Source organism: Ascaphus truei, chromosome 14 (assembly GCF_040206685.1).
Source record: "Ascaphus truei isolate aAscTru1 chromosome 14, aAscTru1.hap1, whole genome shotgun sequence".
NCBI lineage: Eukaryota > Metazoa > Chordata > Amphibia > Anura > Ascaphidae > Ascaphus > Ascaphus truei.
The window spans coordinates 12,801,565-12,823,119 of record NC_134496.1 but is presented as its reverse complement, the minus strand read 5'-3'; the positions used below and the strand labels follow the sequence as shown (position 1 = coordinate 12,823,119).

The following is a 21,555-nucleotide window of genomic DNA, read 5'->3' as shown; positions in this document are numbered from 1 at the left end:
TGGCGTCCCACGTTGGAATCTGGTACCTGGCGGGAACATTACCCACAAGCAGGGCAAGTCCGTAGTCCTGACCATGCTGACGTTGTGCTATTTACCTCCGGGAACGAAGCGTGTGGCGGCCCGGTCTTTGAATGCTTGGAAGCCATACCCGTCTTGTTCCTCTACACACCCGTGTCCCACCGTTCACGAGCTGCTCAGCCTCGGACGTCCCCCGTAACACGGACTTGGCTTATCTTTGATATTAATCTGTGACATTGTGGCCCTGTACTCGCGTTCTTTGGTGCGTTCTCGGAGCTCCTCCCGCTTAGCGCAGCTTCCACGTATCGTCCGACGCAGTAATGTGCACAAATGCTCGATTCTCCTTTATCCAATTATTATAGTGACTTGCCCTTCTATTTACACCAGGAGTGGGCAACTCCAGTCCCCAAGGGCCACCAAGAGGTCAGATTTTAAGGATAAACCTGCTTCAGCACAGGTGGTGGTGCTGAGTCACCTGTGATGAAGCAGGGATATCTTTGAAACCAGACCAGTTGGCCACCCCTGATTTACACGATTTATACACTTTTTCACGGGTTACTGTTTCTCCACCGGGGGGTTCTTTGCTTTTCAACAGAGTTGTTTTGTTTCTATTGTTACCTCACCCCCTGTTTTCACACACTTTGGGGTGTGTGTGTGTGTGTGTGTCTATGAGAAAAGTCCCAGTGGGGACCGAAACGTTATGTCAATAAATGTCCCTTTTTTGCATATAGGAGCGCCTGTCCCTTTTTTGCATATAGGAGCGCCTGTCCCTTTTTTGCATATAGGAGCGCCTGTCCCTTTTTTCCTTTCTCTGTATTTTTTTGGACAGTATGCACCCTTCCTTTACCGTTATTTTTGTATTTACTTACACACTTACACACACAGTAAGGGCATCTAAACAGCACTGAATTCATTACGGTATGAATTTCCACCTTTACTACCCTTTCAGCGAAGGACTTTCTCAAATCTCTCCTGCGCCTCGCCATCTTCCCTGTGCACTCACCGATCTGCAGCCATTTTACTTTATCCCTCCACTTCTTCTCGGTGTCCGTCCTCCTTTCCTGCAGCTGCTCCAACTTCTCGGAGATCTGAAAGGAGGAGGGCAAATTATTGCTGGGTCAAGAGAGGATCCGTGGGGATCCCAGCAAAGTCTGGCTCGTGTAACAAAATGGCGCCCAGCAGTGAGGTGGTTAAAAAGGTACAGCTCCCTCCAAAAAATTACCCATCTATAAAAAGCTGCTCATTATCGCTTTACCAGGCAGCACAGAGCTGTTTTGCATGTATACTTTCAAGGGTCTTACTACTAATGTCACTTATATTGTAAAGCACTATGTACCTGGATGGCATTATATAAAGATATACATACAATAATGTTCTCTGAAGTCGAACGATGTCACCAAAGTAAAGGGTCCATCCCACATAAGACAAGTGACCTAATGACAGTGACGTGTTTAATGGGTTAAAGGGTCAGTCCCACGTAGGAGCAAAGTGACCTAATGACAGGGACGTGTTTAATGGGTTCTCTATCGTCTCTAAAAAGAATGAAATAGTCCATGTTAGGAGATTCTAATTACTATGCCCTTGTGACCTTGAATGTGGCTCAAGGTCATTAGAATTTTGTGCCAGGCTACACCATGGATGTCACCATCTGTCACCTCTTTTCCTTGGCCTATAAATTGGCAAGGTTCGTATCTTCCCAACCTATTGAGCGAGGCCAGGGACGGAGGTGTCACCGCATGAATCACCGCAGGCTTTTAGAGGTGGTCAAACATAGCTATGTAGGTCAATACAAACCTGGCTTACATACAACATACACACAGTGACAGAGTTAGGAGCCTTGCAATCTGTCCCTTGATGCAGGGTTCTGATTGGTCGTTTAAACCAGAGATGGATGAGGTAACCTTGAGCCTTAGTACCAGCTGCAGAGGAGAAGGCAGAATGTAGTACCTTGTCAGAGGCGTAGTGATTCTTCTCCAGGAGTGAGTTGCCTAGGTCTATGCAGGTGGTGAAGCTGCCAGCTCGGGCGTCTACCTCCGCTTTAATCCCTTGGTGGTTCTTGATGACCAAATCAGCAGAGGAGACATCCCTATTAAATGAAGAGACAATGTTAGCTGTCAAATAGGACAATTAGAGATATGATAGAGGATGGTAAAGGGTCAGTCCCACGTAGGGACAAATTGACATGACAGGGACGTGTTTAATGGGTTAAAGGGTCAGTTCCACGTAGGAGCAAAGTGACCTAATGACAGTCTCACCGAGGCTTCTCCTGAGCGTCAATCTGCAGGTTCACATCGTCCATCCACAGCATGAGATCTCGAACCATCCTGAAGAAGCGGAATTTCTCCACCGTGTCCAGAAGGAGCTGTCGTCGACCACTGCTGGCACTTTGCAGCTCCCCCCAGGCCTCAGTCACCGCCTGCTCGTGGCTATGGATGTCGGCGGCCTTCTCTCCCGCATAGGCCTTCTGCAGGCGTGATGCGTCCTCCTGGACCTGCTTTACCTGATGAGAAGAGAGGAAGAGTCCTGGCCTAAATATGTTGTGGTGGATGCTAAAAGCCTAGTGAAAGGTCAACCGCCAAGTGAGGAAACCAGGGGACTTTCCCACGGTCTGCAAACCTCCTCAGTACGGTTGACCTCAGGCTTGTACAGGTCCCTGCCTCCCAAAGCCTACACTGCAGGCTTCTGCTTCTTCAGGCCATACGCTCCCCTAGCTACACTGCAAGACTTGTTCTCTCTCAATCATCCCCGGCCTCAGACTCCCTCACTCCACTGTAGGCCTCAGGCTCCCTCATCCCAGGGCCTCAGGCTCCCTCATCCCCGGGCCACAACCCTTTTTTGCTTCATAGAAGGCTGTAGCTTTGCCTCACCGCAGGCACTGGCCTCACTCCATTTTCTAATTATTAGAAGACTGTACCGGTCAAAGTCTATAAAGACAACTGACGTGTCCTTATAGAGACACTCTCCCTCACCTGTGCGCTCAGAGCCTGGATGTCATGTTCAAAGGTGGTGTGCATTCGCTCCATGGCCTCCGCCGTGTTGAGGTCTCTCCCGGCCTCCTCCGGCAGCTGCTTCTGCTTGTCCTGGATCTGGCCCAGGGTCTCGCGGGCGTCCTGGTAGAAACGGTGGAGCTCGTAAGAAGCAGCCAGCATCTGGCTGCGAGTATCGATCATCTCCAGGAGGTCGGCCCAAGCCTCGTTGAGCCCATCCTTCCATTCCGCCACAGTAGCGTTTTCTGAGTGACCCGAGGAGATTAGCTCATCCGCCATCTTGTTTACTGCATCCACGCGCTCCTGGCCGATGTTACTGGTGTCACGGGAGAACTCACGGAATTTATCTCTCAACATCTGAAAGAGAAAGAGAGGAGGGGGAAAAAAACAAACACAATAAGATGGACTGAAAGAGAAAACATGGTGACCATCATTTTGTGCCTGTAATGTCCCAGAAGGCCCAGCTCTCCTCCCTGACGAAGTTGAGACATTAGGGGGTCTGACATAACAACATTAGAGTCAAAGCAGCCATTTTGTCTGACTATTTTTGTTAGCCATCTTGTTATTGTTCTAGTCCTTGTCTGTCAATTACGTTGTAATGTGCTGTGCTTGTGTCTTCCATTTTGTCTTTTGTCTGTATGAAAGCTGCATGAAAGTTATAGTGGGTTAAAAGATTTTTCGCTCTCAGTGTTTATCAGCTCTGACCAGCCCAGCTGCAGAAGAAGGGAGGGGGCATACAGCCTTGAGGCGTGAGATTAGAATTAGAGAAGAGTTCTCACATTTAAGTGCCAGGTAAAGTCTTGAGAAGTGAGATCAGAATTAGAACCGACTTCTCAGCATTTGAGTGTCTGGTGGACTCAGAGATAGAAATCATTTCTCACATTCAACCCCTTAAAGAATGTATGTATGTATCATTTCATTTTTGTTATGTATTACAAGATTATGTCATTTTAGGTGACGCACACTTCCATCATTTGTTATGCATTGCAAACTTACATCAGTTTTAGCATTGTTATGTATTACAAAATGATGTCATATTTAGTGATGTGCAAGCCCCCCCATAAAGGGGTGGAGCTTTAGGTTTTAGGGTATAAATATATGGCATATCGTGTTATTGTTAGAGAGCTTTTTTTTCAAAAGCTGTCTCCGTTGTGCACTTGACTTGAATAAATTCACGTGTTATTCTGTTTCAAAATAACCCCAGCCTGTGTTTCTTATTTACGCTTTTCTCCTCCCTCTGCATTACTCACCGTCACATGCTCGTAGTCCTGCCCCAGCTCGTGAGAAGCCGCCACCACCTCGCGCTCAGAGATCCAATGCTCCAAGTCTTCTACGTCCCTCTTCAGCTGGCAGAGTCTCTGGTGCTCCTGCAGTTTCCCCCGTCTCTCCTCCGCCAGGTCCTTCAGACTGGCGTACAGCTTGTCCACCTGCCCCTGACGTAGGGTGATGCGGTCACTGCAGGGATGAGAAACAGGGAGGCGTGAGTGGCAAGTGACCCAATGACAGTGGCAGGTTAAAGGGTCAGTCCCATGATTGGTCAAAGTAACCTATTGACAGCGGCGTTTAAGGGGTCAGTCCCATTGTCCCGGGAGACCAGGTTTATTGGGCACCTTTACCAGGATCATTCTTTGAGCAAAACAAGATAATGAAATAAATTGTAGTTTATTCACAGAAATAGGCATACACACCGTGAAACACAAAATACAGACGAAAAGCACACTTACTGGGGGTCGAAAATTAGACTGTTCTAGGTGCAGGGAACTCTAAATAAGATTTCCCCTGACCGGGATTAGCCCGAAATCCTCTGGTTCCCAAATCGGCGTGAAGTTCCACACGCCACCGCTCCCTTCTCTTCTGATAACTTGGACTCCTTTTGACCGGGGGTTTAGCACCAAACTCCTGGTACTAAAATCGTCTTGTAATCCCCGCCGCGACCACTACGTTCGATTATCAGAACTTGGCCGCCAGAAGTGGGACTTAGAACATTTTCCGGGCAGACTTTTCTGAAGGCGGTGCTCAGCTATTCGCGCAAGAGCACTTTTGAAAAGCCTGTCCGCATTTCTACCGCTGGAAATCTCAACTCTCATTGGCTCAGACATTTCTTATAGTATTTGGAGCTCCATTCACAAAATACTACAGCCAGAGCGTGGGAACATTCTCAGTAGCCAATCAGAGCAAAGCCGGTATGGAAAGCCGGGTCTGCGGGAAATCTGAAATTGCCAAGGGACGTGCGCAAGTTCGCCATCTCTGTCCCTGGCTGTCTCATGCCACCCGCTGGGTCAGGCTCGTCCAGGTCTGGTAGGACAAATGGCAGCCCGGACGACTGCCATTGATCCCACGACGTGGGAACTTGAGCCTTTCCCGGTTACCCAAATGGCTTTCATACCTCCTGCATCCTCTGGTGGCTTTCAACTCCGATGTCCAGCAGACTTACTGGCACCATCTTGGTAGCCCTGGCAGCCTGTCGGAACACCGGTTCTGAAAGTCCCAGCTCATTACAGTGCCCAACAGTACATTTTAATGTATTAATAAAAAGAGACTTTAATACATCCCTAAGCCCTGGGTATGGGGAATAGAATAAAAAGGGCACTTTATTTTCTATCAGCCTGTATTCCCTGCACACTATCTATAGGACTTAGACTGGACTCACCGAGTCCCCTCACAATTCTACAGGTTCTGGGCTACCTGGACATTAACTGGGGTATCCCCCTTAACCTAGGAACCCCTTATAGTTACAGGGACAGTTTACATCACTGTGCCTCATTCACCTTTCTGGGCTATGCTGAAGCAGGGTACCCTAGTGGCGAGTCGGGCTTGCGTTTTCAAGGGGAGATATTGCCGGGACAATGTGCCTACATGTATCCGAGACTCAGACAGGATTCCTGGCTACATTTTTAGGGGAACCGACAACTCCGAACCCCAATCCCTGCTCGCTGGCATCCCAGGAAGCTCATACCCCAGCAATCCCTGCTCGCTGGCATCCCAGGAAACTCATACCCCAGCAATCCCTGCTCGCTGGCACGCCCGGAAACTCATACCCCAGCAATCCCTGCTCGCTGGCATGCCCGGAAACTCATACCCCAGCAATCCCTGCTCGCTAGCATCCCAGGAAACTCATACCCCAGCAATCCCTGGTCGCTGGCATCCCAGGAAACTCATACCCTAGCAATCCCTGCTCGCTGGCATCCCAGGAAACTCATACCCCAGCAATCCCTGCTCGCTGGCATCCCAGGAAACTCATACCCCAGCAATCCCTGCTCGCTGGCATCCCAGGAAACTCATACCCCAGCAATCCCTGCTCGCTGGCACGCCCGGAAACTCATCCCCTAGCAATCCCTGCTCGCTGGCATCCCTGGAAACTCATACCCCAGCAATCCCTGCTCGCTGGCATCCCAGGAAACTCATACCCCAGCAATCCCTGCTCGCTGGCATCCCTGGAAACTCATACCCCAGCAATCCCTGCTCGCTGGCATCCCAGGAAACTCATACCCCAGCAATCCCTGCTCGCTGGCATCCCAGGAAACTCATACCCCAGCAATCCCTGCTCGCTGGCATCCCAGGAAACTCATACCCCAGCAATCCCTGCTCGCTGGCATCCCAGGAAACTCATACCCCAGCAATCCCTGCACGCTGGCATCCCAGGAAACTCATACCCCAGCAATCCCTGCACGCTGGGACGCCCGGAAACTCATACCCCAGCAATCCCTGCTCGCTGGCATCCCAGGAAAGGTAAAAACACAAAAAATCTTTATTGTCGCAAATTACAGGTTATGCATAACACATTACTGGACTCAAGAGCTGACACTCTCGAACCCTTATATACGGATCAGGGGTAACCCATTCATGGGCTTGACCTTTGAGAGCCTGGTTACCCCCTACCATCACACCCATGAAGAGTCAAAGTTACCCACTGACGGTGACGTGTTTAATGGGTTAAAAGGTCAGTCTCATATAGGGTCAAAGTAACCTAATGATAGTGACGTGTTTAATGGTTTATAGGGGTCACTCGAAAAGCAGACCTGAAAGAAAGGGAAAAAAAGCAGTGGTACTGTGCACCAACTATGCTACTGACCTTTCAGGGTGACCTCTGGACACCATGTCCCGGCTTGAGTTGGCCAGTTGGTGAATGGTTTCGGCATAATCATCCAGAGCTTGTTCCATCACCAGATGCTTCTTCAGCATGGCTTGGGCTCCTATTTCATCCTAAGGGATGAAGAGAGAGTGAGGGAGGTGGGGAGAGTAGGAGGAGGAGATGGGGAGAGGAGGATGGGGGGGGGGAGGCGGAGAAGATGGGGAGAGTAGGAGGAGGAGATGGGGAGGAGGAGAAGAGAGGAGGAGATTCTACAGGTTTAAATAAATGTACGCAAGAGGGAGATCCTACTGAAGCCTACAACAGGCAACTCATGTGTAGGGGGGGATCCTACTAATGTCTATATGGTCAACTGATATGGATATTAAAGTTTATGGGGGCAGTAGATGTGTCTAAAAAGGTGATCCTGATTTTTAAGCAGATGATCCTACTAATGTCTCTATTTAAGATGTCCAAACCGCCCTAGGACGTTGACCCCATCCAACCCTGCTCAAGTATCACCACATTCCTCTGTCTTTCAGGAGATGTCACCTCTAGAACTGGACAAAGCTCAGAGTATGATCTGTAATGTGGTATCATAACCCTCCTATGACCTTCTGGAGATGTGACCTCCACAAATGGACACAGGAGCCTGGATGCAGTCTGTCCAATGTTGTTGACTCCCAACCAACCTTGGCCTTCTCTTCTGACATCATGTGCAGCTCCTGCTCTCCCATCCAGGCCTCGTCCTCAGCTGCATCAGCATAGAACTGCTGGGCGGCGTGGGACTCTTCCAGACGGGAATGGCGCTTTCCTGCTTCTGTGGCCAGCTCTTCCCATGTGCCCTTCAGCACCTGGAGACGCTCCCCAATGTCCCGAGCGTCCAGTGCACTGTTCTTCACTGTGGACTTCCCCCTCTCCAGAATATCATCTATACGTGGCTGGTGGCCCTGGATCTCTTTCTGCAGCGTCTGTCGGGTGGGAAATTAATATAACTTGTGGCTTCAATAGTTTGGTCAAACATAGCCGGTCAAAAACAAATGCATTCCTACATCCCCCCACTCTGTCTCTCCCCAACCCCGGTGCCTCTTTATCCCACTTACCTCTTATCTCAATCTTATTGTCTTTCTCCCAAAATCCTGACCCCAAAAATCCCCAGGACAAACCCCACAGAATATAAACCACACGCTGCTTTCATTAGGGGCAGGGGAACGGATCATCCCAAAATGAGGTTAACAAAGCTGTCATAGTAATTAGAGACAGGTTACAAAGCATAACGACGGCAATATTTAAGAGGTCCAGAAATAACAATTTGATATAAATATTTCTCGGGGGTTTGGAACCACTGGTGGATCTCGGGGGGTTTGGAACCACTGGTGGATCTCGGGGGTTTGGAACCACTGGTGGATCTCGGGGGTTTGGAACCACTGGTGGATCTCGGGGGTTTGGAACCACTGGTGGATCTCGGGGGTGTGGAACCACTGGTGGATCTCGGGGGTGTGGAAGCACTGGTGGATCTCGGGGGTTTGGAAACACTGGTGGATTTGACGTCAAAGTTTTGGTTTAGGATTCAGGATGAGAAAATGTAGGTAATTTCAAAGAGGTCCGGGGACTTAACGAGGGAAAACCCTAAAAGATATAAAGGTTGTCATGCAATTACCTGATTCTTCTTAATGAGGAGCTGGACAGTTGGGAGATCCTTCCCGTGCTCGGTGGAGATGGCTATCGGCATTCGTTCCTTCACCCAAAGCTAAGAAACATAGTGTGAGCACACAGCTATCTGCCAATGTTAATGATATCAGACTTGAGGAGAGGTGTATACCAGACCCGAGAAGAGGTGTATACCAGACCCGAGAACATGTGTATACCAGACCCAAGGACATGTGTATACCAGATCCGAGGACATGTGTATACCAGACCCCAGGAGATGTGTATACCAGACCCGAGGACATGTGTATACCAGACCCGAGGACATGTGTATACCAGACCCGAGGACATGTGTATACCAGACCCGAGGACATGTGTATACCAGACCCGAGGACATGTGTATACCAGACCCGAGGACATGTGTATACCAGACCCGAGGACATGTGTATACCAGACCCGAGGACATGTATATACCAGAATCGAGGACATGGGTATACCAGACCCGAGGACATGGGTATACCAGACCCGAGGACATGTGTATACCAGACCCGAGGACATGTGTATACCAGACCCGAGGACATGTGTATACCAGACCCAAGGACATGTGTATACCAGATCCGAGGACATGTGTATACCAGACCCGAGGACATGTGTATACCAGACCCGAGGACATGTGTATACCAGATCCGAGGACATGTGTATACCAGATCCGAGGACATGTGTATACCAGATCTGAGGACATGTGTATACCAGACCCCAGGAGATGTGTATACCAGACCAGAGGACATGTGTATACCAGACCAGAGGACATGTGTGTATCAAACCCGAGGAGATATGTATATCAGACCCAGGAGAAGTGTATATCAGACCCAAGAGGATGTATATATCAGACCCGAGGAGATATGTATATCAGACACAAGGAGATGTGTACATGTGGTATCTATCTATATAATTCACTTTGTGTATTATTGATTGATATTTTTTGTAAACATATTTAACTACAATTAACCGTACATAATGTTATTATTATTTAAATACAAGCCAGATATTTTTGCAAATCTGGTGTCCTTCTCATCCTTATAGAATAGTCGTGAGACTTTCCCAAAATATTATTAGTGTTTGTGGATTTGGTGGCAGGAGATTCCTTTTAAAAGGGAAAGGGGCTTTTCTTTTTTAACATATTTTGATAAACGTATTATCTTTGACTTAAAACATTAGGCATATGCCATAGAAGAATGTTATCGTTTGGGAGTGTGCTTATTAAATTATATTTGTACACACACACACACACACACACACACACACACACACACACACACACACACACCTCCTTTAAGCCACCCTACACACACAGGGTAACAGAAGCAAGACCCTGGTATCTCCTCTCTTACTATCTCGTCCTCCAGGTCGCGGTTGAACTGATGCCCCTCCTTGGACGCCAGGAGCAGATTCTTCCGCTCATCCAGGGGCCCGCGCAGCTTGGAAAATTTATCCGCCACCGACTGGTGCTTGGAGTCAACCTCCACTGTGTTGGGGTCTTCCTGGCCTAGGGCCTGTGCTTGGGTCTGGATAGCCTCCACTTCCTTCTCCCTCACCTCCATCTGGTTCTCCAATATCTGAAAACATGGAGACGCTCAACAGTGTAATAGCTTCCAAGAAGACTTAAAACTCGGTGCAGACTTCACTACTTGATAAACATGCCGTCCTCATTTTCCTCCTACATGGGACTGAGCCTTTAACTACGTTACGGTTATACGGTCCTTCACCCGCTCTGTGAGACGCACACGTCCGATTCTCCCAGACTTACCTGCTGTTTGTTCAGTAAGATGTTGACGCTGGTCAGATCCTTGCCGTAATCGTCCGACTGAAGCTGCCCCTCCATGTTTTCTAGCCAACCTTCCAAAGCAGAACAGCTCTGTGTGAACAGCTCTGCCCTGTTGGCATCGAAGAGGCACTGTGCTTTACTTTGAGTGGTGGATTCCAGATCATCCCAGAGGGCATGAAGAGAATCCACCTTCTCTCTCACCACTGGTTCCAGTTCGGGTTTTTCTGCCATAAGCTGATGTCCTTCCTTGATGGAGATGGAAGAATAACTACTATGGTGGGTGGAATTACATTGAAGAGTAAGATAGGCAAAGCAAAGAGATTTGAGGGAGCAAGAGAAAGAGGGGCAGGGAAAGGAGGTGATACGGGAGTAGGGAAGACAGATCGAGTGTAGGGGGGTTGAAGAGAGTTGGGCAGAGATGGGGGGGAGAAGAGTAGGGCACAGGGTGGTGTAGGAGTAGGGCAGAGGAGGTAGCGAGAGTAGTGAAGACAGGGAGAAGAGATGCAAGGGGCAAGAGATGTTCTCCCTTTTCTATTATCCCTTCTCGCTCTACTTCCAAGCCCCCTTTGCTCTCCCTGTATATCCCCATCTTTCAACCTCTCTTCCTCTTCTCACCTTGTCTATCTTGTCCAGCCAGTCCTTGTTAGATGCAAGCTCAGCCATGAAAGCCTGGTGCTTTTGCCACTTGCTGTGCAGGTTTCGAGCTTCATCATATGAGACGTCCTGAGCCGTCAGCATCTTCTCATCAATCCACAGGGTGAGCTGGGAGGGAGACACAACCCTTAACCACTTCACCAGGCCTCCACCCAGACTGACCCCTTAACCACTACACCCCACCTCCACGCAGGCTGACATTTTAACCATTACACCTCACCGCCACTCAATGCACACCATGTCTCATCTCTAGTCATCCATGACACTTACCTCTTGACAGTCCTGCAGAAAGTGTTGAAGGTCACGATTGTCCTTCAGACGAGCTAAAACGTCCTTGGCAACTTCTCTATTCTTCTGGTGCCTAAGAACACAGTAAAACAATGTATATATGTTATATATTACATGTATGTATATATTACACAGTTAAAGGGCCAGTCCCACATAGGAGCAAAGTGATCTAATGACAGTAATGTGTTTAATGGGTTAGTTTGACCTAGAACCAGGAACTAACACCTCCTTAACAGATCTCCGTGCAGTGACTGGGAGAGAATACGCATATGGCCGGGACACGAGATGCCTCCTCTGCAGTTCGCTGTGCAGGGAGCGAGAGGTAGGAGGTCAGGACTCTCCTTCACCTTGCATCGATGGAAGTGACTTTTTCCTGAATCTTTTCAGCGTGAACATTCTGCTCCTGGACCAGCTTCTTCCCGGACTCCACCAGCCCCAGGATCTTCTCCTCGTTGGCATCCATAGTGGTCATGAAGTCCTCGTGACGTTTGATGGCGGCTTCAGCAGCCTGGAGTGTGCCTGGCATGTCCGTGTGTGACAGGACGTACTCCTAAGAAGAAGCAGAGGTGTATAAAGATTTATACATGCGTGTGTGTGGCGTGACAGAGAAATGAACATAATGAGAAAGAGAGAGAGAGGAAAGGGGAGGATAGAGATATAGAAAGCCCCCTCTTTGGGTCTCACCTGGTTGTTGAGGAATCCTTCCACTTGCTTGGCATCCCTCATGAACACCTGGAAGCTGTACCCCTGGGACAGCAGCTGGTGCCTGTTCTCCCACATCTGCCCCAGCTCATTCCATCCGGTATCCAGCGCCTTCAGCCTCTGCTGCAGGAACATGTACTGTGCATCCGTCTGGCCACGGGTCACCTCCTCCCCGACATCCCTCACCCGGCGGTAGTCGGCCCCATAGCGTGTGATCTCGTTCCTGATGCCCTCGTGCTGGGCGAGCAGGCGCTCTGCCTCCGCCAAGTCAGCAGGGAGGTCCTCGGATGCCACCGCTGTCTGAGCACGGGACAGCCAGTTCTGGAAGTCGTCCAGGTCCCGCAAGAAGCCCTGTAACTTGCTGGCCTCCCCCAATGTCTCCTCCCTCCTCCTCATGGTTCCCTTCAGGTCCCCCCAGGTCTCATCAATCTCCGAAAGGCGGTTAGTTATGGCGTCGGCACTCTGCGGGTGCTCAGCGGTAAGCTTCTCGGCTTCAACCCGTAGGTCAGACACCTTGCCTTGGATGGCCTCCAGGTCTCGTTCCATTCCGGTCAGCTTGCGCTGGAGGGCAGTAACTCCTGCTAGGTCGTTGCCGAGGCTCTGGGTGGACTCTATGACCTTCGTCTTCTCTCTCATCCAGGAAACGGTCTCATTGCACTCCAGGTGGTAGTTCTGGATGTCAAGGGCAGAGTCGAGGGCATTCTTCTTTTGGTCAGCGAGCTGGCGGAACTGGTTCCATCTGCGGAGGTGAGAGAAGGTCAAGGTAGGGAGGAGGAGAGGAGTAGATAAGAGAGGAGAGGTCAAGGACGGGAGTAGTGAGAGCAGAGGAGTCGTGGGAGGGAAGAGGGAGTCAAGGGAGGGAGGAGGGAGAACAGCAGGGTCGAGAACGGAGAAAATGAGGTGAAAGGAGTAAGGAGAAAGAATGAGGGAAGGGGATGGTTGAGGTCGAGGAGAGGAAAGTGGAGGTGTTGGGACAGGATGGGAGGAGAGAGACAAGGTGCAGGGAATGTCCCCGGTGTGACTGTCCTGTCTCCTCTGCCCCTTTTGACTTTGACAACACAGAGAAGGGCCTGAGGGGAATCCGATGACTAAGAAAGGAGCAGAGACGACCGAGAGGTGACAGAAACACACAAAGGGGGCTGTCACAGGGCAAAGGGACACTGGTAGGGGGCAGTCAAAAAAAGGACACATGGTGTGCTATAAGGTGGTTACTTAGGTGAACCCCTTCTGTCCAGGGCCCGTAACAAATCTCTGGCCCCACTGCCACAGAATAAGGTTCATATAGTGGGGTAAACCCTCCCTCATTCCATAGCCGTATTATTCGATTATCCGCTCCCTGCACCTCTCCGCTCCCCAGGAAGGGGGTACATCTCCCTACAGGGTAGTGTTTGTAGGGTGGCCCCTTTCCGAGTTCCCGTCACTCACCGGTCGTTCAGCTGATCCTGCATGGCCCGGATACTCTCCTCGTTCCTCTGGTCCGTACTCAGCAGTTGACTGGCGATTTGGTTTACAGACGCTATCTGGGATGCTAAATTATTCATCTCCGCCTCCAGCGTCTCGAACCTACAAAGCAAATCAGGACTTGGTATAATCTCCATATAAGAAGTCAGAGAGAGACTTTATATGAGCAAATACTCTACTTTTACCAACTATCAAAGCCAAGGGGTGTCACTGATCCCATTAACTTATCCTCAGATTATAAAAAATGTTGGGGGGGGTCGGACGACTCACACCTGTAATTAACAGTTTATTACCTCTGCTGGACCACTTCCAGGTCCTCCAGCTTGTCAGGAATGTCCATCCCATTGAGCCACTGCTCCTTCTCGTCAATCCACAGGACGCAGGCGTCGGCGTCACTGAACATCTTGTGTCGTGCCAGAGAGTCCTGCAAAGCCTGCTTGCGATGAGCCGCCAGGGCCACCAGCTCTTCATAGCGTTGCTCCAGGGCCGGAAGTCTCCCGTCCACCTCAGGGGAGCGGGAGTAGGCCGGGGGTAGGGTGCGGGCCTGTTCGTGAAGGGTGTCTATAGCCGGCCGGTGGTTGAGGATCTCTTCCTCCACGTCCTTGTGCTTCTTGAGCAGCGTCTGTGTGGAATACTCATCATGGCCAACCTCGCTGGTGGACACAAGGCGTAGAGTGTCCAGAATCCAGGCCTCTGCATCGTCAGCGTCAGCTTGGAACTGGTAGTAGCTGGAGGCCTCTCTCAGCCTCTGCTCCCGGTCTTCAGCTAGGGCCTCCAGCTCCTTCCACTGACCCCTCACCTCCCTTATCTTCTCCTCTATTTCCCCTGCCCCGAAATGACCTCGGGACACCAGCCCCTCGCCCTCGGTCACTGTCTGCTGCAGGGGCCCAGAGCGACCGCTCATCTCGTCCCGGAATGCGTTGTGTTTGCTGATCAGCCTCAGGGAGCTGGTAAGGTCTTTGGCGTTATGGTCAGAGAGCAGCAGACGGCTCTGCTCGCGAATCCAGGCCTCCTCTTCCCCCATGTCCCAGAAGAATTTCCAGAGGCGGAGAGACTCCTCCAGCTTGGAGCGTCGGGCGGCAGACAGATCGCACAGCTCTGCATAGCGCTTCTCCAGGAGATGAACACGTTCTTGCACCAGGCCCGGGTCACACGGTTTGTAGTCTGCGGGGACAGTATGAAGAATGCGTGAATCGCTCTCTTCCACCCACACACTATCCTACAAAATCCCTCTCTCGGTCACCTCAGTTCTGTCTCTCCCATTCCGCTCTCTCCATCTTCTCCACCCACTGGTCTCTCCACCTCCTTCTCTGTCTCTCTCCCCTTCCCACTCACTATCCCACAAAACAGGGCCACCTGCTTCTGTTTGTGTCTCCCCCATCATTCCTCTGAATCTGTCACTTACTGTCTCTCTACCATGCCTCTCTTCTCTGTGACCAGTTCCTCCGTTCCGGTCTATCCTCGCTCAGTAAGGCGTATAATATAGTGCGCGCACGTGCGCTACCGGGTCAATTATAATTGGTCAGACGTTTCTATACTAGGGGCTCATGACTGTGAGCTCGCTCTTTCACATACCCCCCCCCCCCCCCCCAACATACCTTCACGCTCATCTGTGAATTTCTGGGCCGCGGCCCCAACGGATTTAACACGTTCCGCGTGCACGGCAATGTCAGCCTCCACCAGCGTGTGAGCCTGGAGGAGATCTTCCACACCGTTGAGATGTTTCCCATAATCCTGGGACTGCAGGCGGCCCTGAGAAGGGAGAAGAGAGCGGTCTTCAAAAGAGTCACCGTCCTGGGAAAACCCATATGGTAGTGCTATGGCCCATCCAGTCTGTCCCTCCCCCCGCAGGGTGACACAGTGACACAGACAGAAGGGAGCTATGAGTCTGTCCCTCCCCCCGCAGGGTGAAACAGTGACACAGACAGAAGGGAGCTATGAGTCTGTCCTTCCCCCCGCAGGGGGACACAGTGACACAGACAGAAGGGAGCTATGAGTCTGTCCCTCCCCCGCAGGGTGACACAGACAGAAGGGAGCTATGAGTCTGTCCCTCCCCCCGCAGGGTGACACAGTGACACAGACAGAAGGGAGCTATGAGTCTGTCCCTCCCCCCGCAGGGTGACACAGTGACACAGGCAGAAGGGAGCTATGAGTCTGTCCCTCCCCCTCAGGGTGACACAGACAGAAGGGAGCTATGAATTTGTCCCTCCCCCCGCAGGGTGACACAGTGACACAGACAGAAGGGAGCTATGAGTCTGTCCCTCCCCCTCGCAGGGTGACACAGTGACACAGACAGAAGGAGCTATGAGTCTGTCCCTCCCCCCGCAGGGTGACACAGTGACACAGACAGAAGGGAGCTATGAATTTGTCCCTCCCCCCGCAGTGTGACACAGTGACACAGACAGAAGGGAGCTATGAGTCTGTCCCTCCCCCCGCAGGGTGACACAGTGACACAGACAGAAGGGAGCTATGAATTTGTCCCTCCCCCCACAGGGTGACACAGACAGAAGGGAGCTATGAGTCTGTACCTCCCCCCGCAGGGTGACACAGTGACACAGACAGAAGGGAGCTATGAGTCTGTCCTTCCCCCCGCAGGGGGACACAGTGACACAGACAGAAGGGAGCTATGAGTCTGTCCCTCCCCCGCAGGGTGACACAGACAGAAGGGAGCTATGAGTCTGTCCCTCCCCCCGCAGGGTGACACAGTGACACAGACAGAAGGGAGCTATGAGTCTGTCCCTCCCCCCGCAGGGTGACAGTGACACAGGCAGAAGGGAGCTATGAGTCTGTCCCTCCCCCTCAGGGTGACACAGACAGAAGGGAGCTATGAATTTGTCCCTCCCCCCGCAGGGTGACACAGTGACACAGACAGAAGGGAGCTATGAGTCTGTCCCTCCCCCTCGCAGGGTGACACAGTGACACAGACAGAAGGAGCTATGAGTCTGTCCCTCCCCCCACAGGGTGACACAGTGACACAGACAGAAGGGAGCTATGAATTTGTCCCTCCCCCCGCAGTGTGACACAGTGACACAGACAGAAGGGAGCTATGAGCCTGTCCCTCCCCCCGCAGGGTGACACAGTGACACAGACAGAAGGGAGCTATGAGTCTGTCCCTCCCCCCGCAGGGTGACACAGACAGAAGGGAGCTATGAGTCTGTCCCTCCCCCCGCAGGGTGACACAGACAGAAGGGAGCTATGAGTCTGTCCCTCTCCATGCACGAGATATTCGATTTACTAGTTTAATCCAACTCTCCTGATTTAACTCTACACTAGCAGTCTATTTAATTACTGCCCATTACAATATATATATATAGTTACATAGTTACATAGTTATATAGTTACATAGTAGATGAGGTTGAAAAAAAGACGTACGTCCATCAAGTACAACCTATGCTAAATTTAGACAACAAATACTTTATCCTATATCTATACTTACTTATTGATCCAGAGGAAGACAAACAAAAAACCCCAGTGACATCCAATGATATCTCATAAGGGGAAAATAAATTCCTTCCTGACTCCAAGAATTGGCAATCAGATTACTCCCTGAATCAACATCCTTCCCATGTATACTTATTTGGTATATCCCTGTATACCTTTCCTTTCTAAAAAGATGTCCAACCTTTTTTTGAATAAATCTATTGTATCTGCCATCACAGTCTCCATGGGTAATGAATTCCACATTGTAACTGCCCTTACTGTAAAGAACCCTTTCCTTTGTTGCTGGTATATATATTATATATATATATATTTTTACATTTATTTACCCCTCCACTTGATTCAACTAAGGGGACCTTATATATACACTGTACTTCTTGAACAGAGGACTAGGTTATACTGATCCTAATAGAGCATAGGTTTCGATCCACTATACCAAGAGTGGGCTGCATCCACATTAATAGTGGGCATTATCCTGAATATTGTCCATACTGTTCTCGTGTTTATACCACATTGAACACCATGTCTAACACACCTTAGCCCTTGGTTTATGTACACAGTTTTTATCTAGTTTGCTTCACTGTATATAACCATTCACCGTCAAATTCACGTTTTATAATTTGACTTTATTTTAAACTCGTGTATTAAAAGTTAATTGTTTTATTCTCATCACTAATCCTACATTATAACCGACTGCAACATACAGAGACTTCGCCTCCTTGTGACTATCCGCCCCCCCGCAGGGTAACAGTGACCGCCGCCCCCCGTCATACCTTCATATCCTCTGTCCAGTCCATGAGATAGAGCAGATCTTGGAACATTCTCTGCAGTTCTAAGTTCATTAGCAGCCTCTGTCTCCTGGAGGCCACCAGCTCCCTCAGATAGTCCCACAGCCGGGTCACATTGCCCTTCCGGGCCAGCACCCTTCGGATGTCATGGTAACTCTCCGCCTCCAGCTCGTCCGCCACGGCATTGACCGCCTGCACGCGCTCACTGTATGACACGATGTCCGTCTCGATGGCCTCGTGCTTCCGCACCGCGGCCTCCACTGCCGCCAGGTCCAACCCGAAGTTATCCTAAGGGGGCAGGAGGAGAGTCAGAGGGGGAGGGGAGGGGCGGGCATCCGACTAGGGTGCTTGGTATATTTTACTTTTGGCGTGACAGCCGCCATCTTTAATTCTGCCGATAAAATGTCAGCATGAAGTCGCCCATTTTTAAATCTAACATAAATATGCCAATACAAAAGGTAGCCATCCCGGATTGATCTGTCCCATGCCAGCCACCATTTAAATAACGGAGAACTATTCGTCTCCAAACCACATCCCGTGGGGACTTTTATCAGGAAGAAAGCTACCAATTATATAATTTGTTTCCACAATGATTCGGGGGGGAAAAAACGACCGGATCTGCAAATATTCGGCTTTTGGAAACAGGACACGGACGCAGAAAATGGGAAGCGTTACCTGGGCGACGAGGCGCTGGTTCTCACTCAGCCACGTCTCTCGCATGGCCGCCTTGCGATCAAACCTCGCGGCCAGCTGCTCCAGTTTCTCCTGGCGAATCAGCTCGTTGCGCAGAGCGAGCTCGCGCTCGTGTTCCGCCTTCTCCAGGCGCTCCCAGGCCTGCGGCGCACGGGACATTCAAAACACCAACACGTTCATACGTTTGCAATACACGAAATGGCGTTTGTAATATTACAACATCAGAAGGTGAAAGGTTCTGTTGGGGCCGGATAAGATCGGATGGCCGAGGTCCGGGAAATGTTATCATACAATTACTATCCAATGACATGTATCGGAGTACAATTAGTAGGGACAGTGACATGGTTAATGCTGCGTGTGCTCTTGAAAGGAGTCATATGTCCGCGGCAACGCTTAAACGGAAACAGATGAGAAAGAGTCCTCTACATTTCCCCTCAGATCGCGTCCGACACAACACGGGCACACACCGCGATGCAAGGCGAGAGAAAGCCCTCTTTGGGCATGACGCAGCCAGTACATCAAGGGACCCCTGGGTACCAAACCCCACAACGCAGCAGTGAGTAAGACGTTGGGAACCCAAAGGGTTAAAGGGTCAGTCCCACGTAGGGACAAAGTGACCTAATGACAGGGACGTGTTTAATGGGTTAAAGGGTCAGTCCCACGAAGGGGCAAAGTGACCTAATGACAGGGACGTGTTTAATGGGTTAAAGGGTCAGTCCCACGAAGGGGCAAAGTGACCTAATGACAGGGACGTGTTTAATGGGTTAAAGGGTCAGTCTCACGTAGGAGCAAAGTGACGTAATGACAGGGACGTGTTTAATGGGTTAAAGGGTCAGTCCCACGTAGGGGCAAAGTGACCTAATGACAGGGACGTGTTTAATGGGTTAAAGGGTCAGTCCCACGTAGGGGCAAAGTGACGTAATGACAGTGACATTTTTATAAGGGTTAAGGGATCAGTCCCAGGTCTCTCTAATTAATACCTTGTTGATATCCGATATAAGTTTCCCCTCTCTCGGAGTATAAACTTTTTGATTGTTCGCCCTCATTTTACTCTGGATGGTGAAGAGGAGAACTTCCAAATTCCCCTTCTCCGTGAACCTACGGGACAACACCACGAAAACACAGAGAAGACCATTAATAGATGCAATCCCAACCCAGATCAATTTCTCATAATTACCAGCATGACCCCAAACTTTTCCCTATAATATACCCCAATCTACGGACATCTAAACTAGTGTAGATGTGAGGGTTGTCCCATATATCAGAGACCACTCTTTCCGCTCCTGGAATCCTCTGTTGGTCTCACACTTCTTTATTGGCTTGTCCCTCCCAAGTGAGGGCAGTGACAGACTGGCATTAGAAACTTCACCCAAATCTTTCCGCCATATTGATCTATCCCCAGTAGCATAGATTTTTCAGAGGGACCTATCCCACTTTCCTGAGAAGTTTAGGAGAGGGCAGAAGGAGGAACTTTCAAAAGAGAAGAAACACACAAAGTTGGTTCCTTGGCGTGAGGGCAGCCATTTTGAATGTGTGATGAGACACCGCAGTGCATTGCTAACCCCCTCCCCACCTCCTGCTGCTTTGCAGCCACTTCAACACGTGCACCTCCTCCCTTCCCTCAGTCTCTCTTCATCTGATGCATCAGTTTGTAGTGGTCAGGACTCATAATGAATCTCAATGCACTCACTTGGGAGGTTTTTCTACGGTGCGGTAGGTGTTGAAGGCCTGGAGCTGGTTCTGAACGCCGCTCAGAGAGTTGGCCAACTTCCGGTCATTGAGAGTAAAGATCGTCTGCTCGATCCACTGCAGAAGTTCGGACGCCAGACCCTCGTAATTCTCTATCAGCTGATCCGCTTCGATGGCCTGATCCAAGACCTGGGGGAGGGGGGAAACAGACAGAGGCGGTGACATATGTAACATGCAGGGAGAAGTGGGGAGGGCACTGCACAGGCGTGAGGGGAGATCTCACAAACCAGAGCGGGGAGAGAGGAAGTGCAATGTTTAACGTTCCAGTTTACAATTTGGGAACGAGGGTTAGAAATGTGACTAAGGTCCCAGTATGAAGCACCAGTCTCGCTCGCTCTTCTTCACCCTTACAGAGTAAACCTTTCTCACAGTCTGCAGTTCATGAGGTCTCCTTTCTGTCAGTCTGCAGTTCCTGAGGTCTCCTTTCTCAGTCTGCAGTTCCTGATGTCTCCTTTCTCACAGTCTGCAGTTCATGAGGTCTCCTTTCTGTCAGTCTGCAGTTCCTGAGGTCTCCTTTCTCAGTCTGCAGTTCCTGATGTCTCCTTTCTCAACACTCTGCAGTTCATGAGGTCTCCTTTCTCAGTCTGTAGTCCCTGAGGTCACCTCTCTCATAGTATGTAGTCCCTGAGGTCTCCTCTCTCATAGTATGTAGTCCCTGAGGTCTCCTCTCTCATAGTCTGCAGTTCAGGAGGTCTCCTTTCTCATAGCAAGCAGTTCATGAGGTCTCCTTTCTCATAGTCTGCAGGTCCTGAGGTCTCCTTTCTCACAGTCTGCAGTTCCTGAGGTCTCCTTTCTTATAGTCTGCAGGTCCTGAGGTCTTCTTTCTCATAGTCTGCAGTTCCTGAGGTCTCCTTTCGCATAGTCTGCAGTTCATGAGGTCTCCTTTCTCAGTCTGCAGCTCCTGAGGTCTCCTTTCTTTAAGATTCAGATTAATATGGCATTAAACCACAGTTCTGGAATGGTCTTGCTCTTCAGACCACATGCAAGGATGTGATTGCCTATTTCTCTCCAGAGCTTTGAAGATTTTGGATGTAATTCCGTCTTCCCCTGGGTTCTTCCCATGGATTTTATTTCCTTTGCCTCTTCTTCTGGAAGGACGCAGTGTACATTGGTTTCTTCTCGCTCTTCCTCTGCCGGATTATACAGTGTGATCCGTGTTCTGGTACAATTTCTTGTAGGAGTCGTCAACTATCTCCTGCCAATGTGTGTTATATATACCGTGCCAATGTGTGTTAT

The 21,555-nt window shown here is 50.2% G+C and overlaps 1 protein-coding gene across 2 annotated transcripts in view; it reads right to left on the bottom strand.

Moving 5' to 3' along the window:
* Positions 1-21,555, bottom strand: part of SPTBN2 (spectrin beta, non-erythrocytic 2) — a 168,156-nt gene that overhangs the window by 23,392 nt on the left and 123,209 nt on the right. For both annotated transcript variants that reach the window (XM_075569717.1, XM_075569719.1), the window contains 21 exons: positions 20,261-20,448; positions 19,551-19,668; positions 18,553-18,711; positions 17,863-18,165; positions 15,250-15,403; positions 13,945-14,815; positions 13,616-13,753; positions 12,173-12,929; positions 11,836-12,038; positions 11,471-11,561; positions 11,162-11,308; positions 10,529-10,792; positions 10,113-10,337; positions 8,735-8,824; positions 7,767-8,045; positions 7,078-7,208; positions 4,256-4,460; positions 2,988-3,362; positions 2,274-2,518; positions 1,966-2,104; positions 1,022-1,106 (listed from right to left, as the gene is read on the bottom strand). In XM_075569717.1, coding sequence (XP_075425832.1) covers positions 1,022-1,106; positions 1,966-2,104; positions 2,274-2,518; positions 2,988-3,362; positions 4,256-4,460; positions 7,078-7,208; positions 7,767-8,045; positions 8,735-8,824; positions 10,113-10,337; positions 10,529-10,792; positions 11,162-11,308; positions 11,471-11,561; positions 11,836-12,038; positions 12,173-12,929; positions 13,616-13,753; positions 13,945-14,815; positions 15,250-15,403; positions 17,863-18,165; positions 18,553-18,711; positions 19,551-19,668; positions 20,261-20,448 — 5,167 coding nt within the window. The remainder of the gene's footprint in view (positions 1-1,021; positions 1,107-1,965; positions 2,105-2,273; positions 2,519-2,987; positions 3,363-4,255; positions 4,461-7,077; positions 7,209-7,766; positions 8,046-8,734; positions 8,825-10,112; positions 10,338-10,528; positions 10,793-11,161; positions 11,309-11,470; positions 11,562-11,835; positions 12,039-12,172; positions 12,930-13,615; positions 13,754-13,944; positions 14,816-15,249; positions 15,404-17,862; positions 18,166-18,552; positions 18,712-19,550; positions 19,669-20,260; positions 20,449-21,555) is intronic.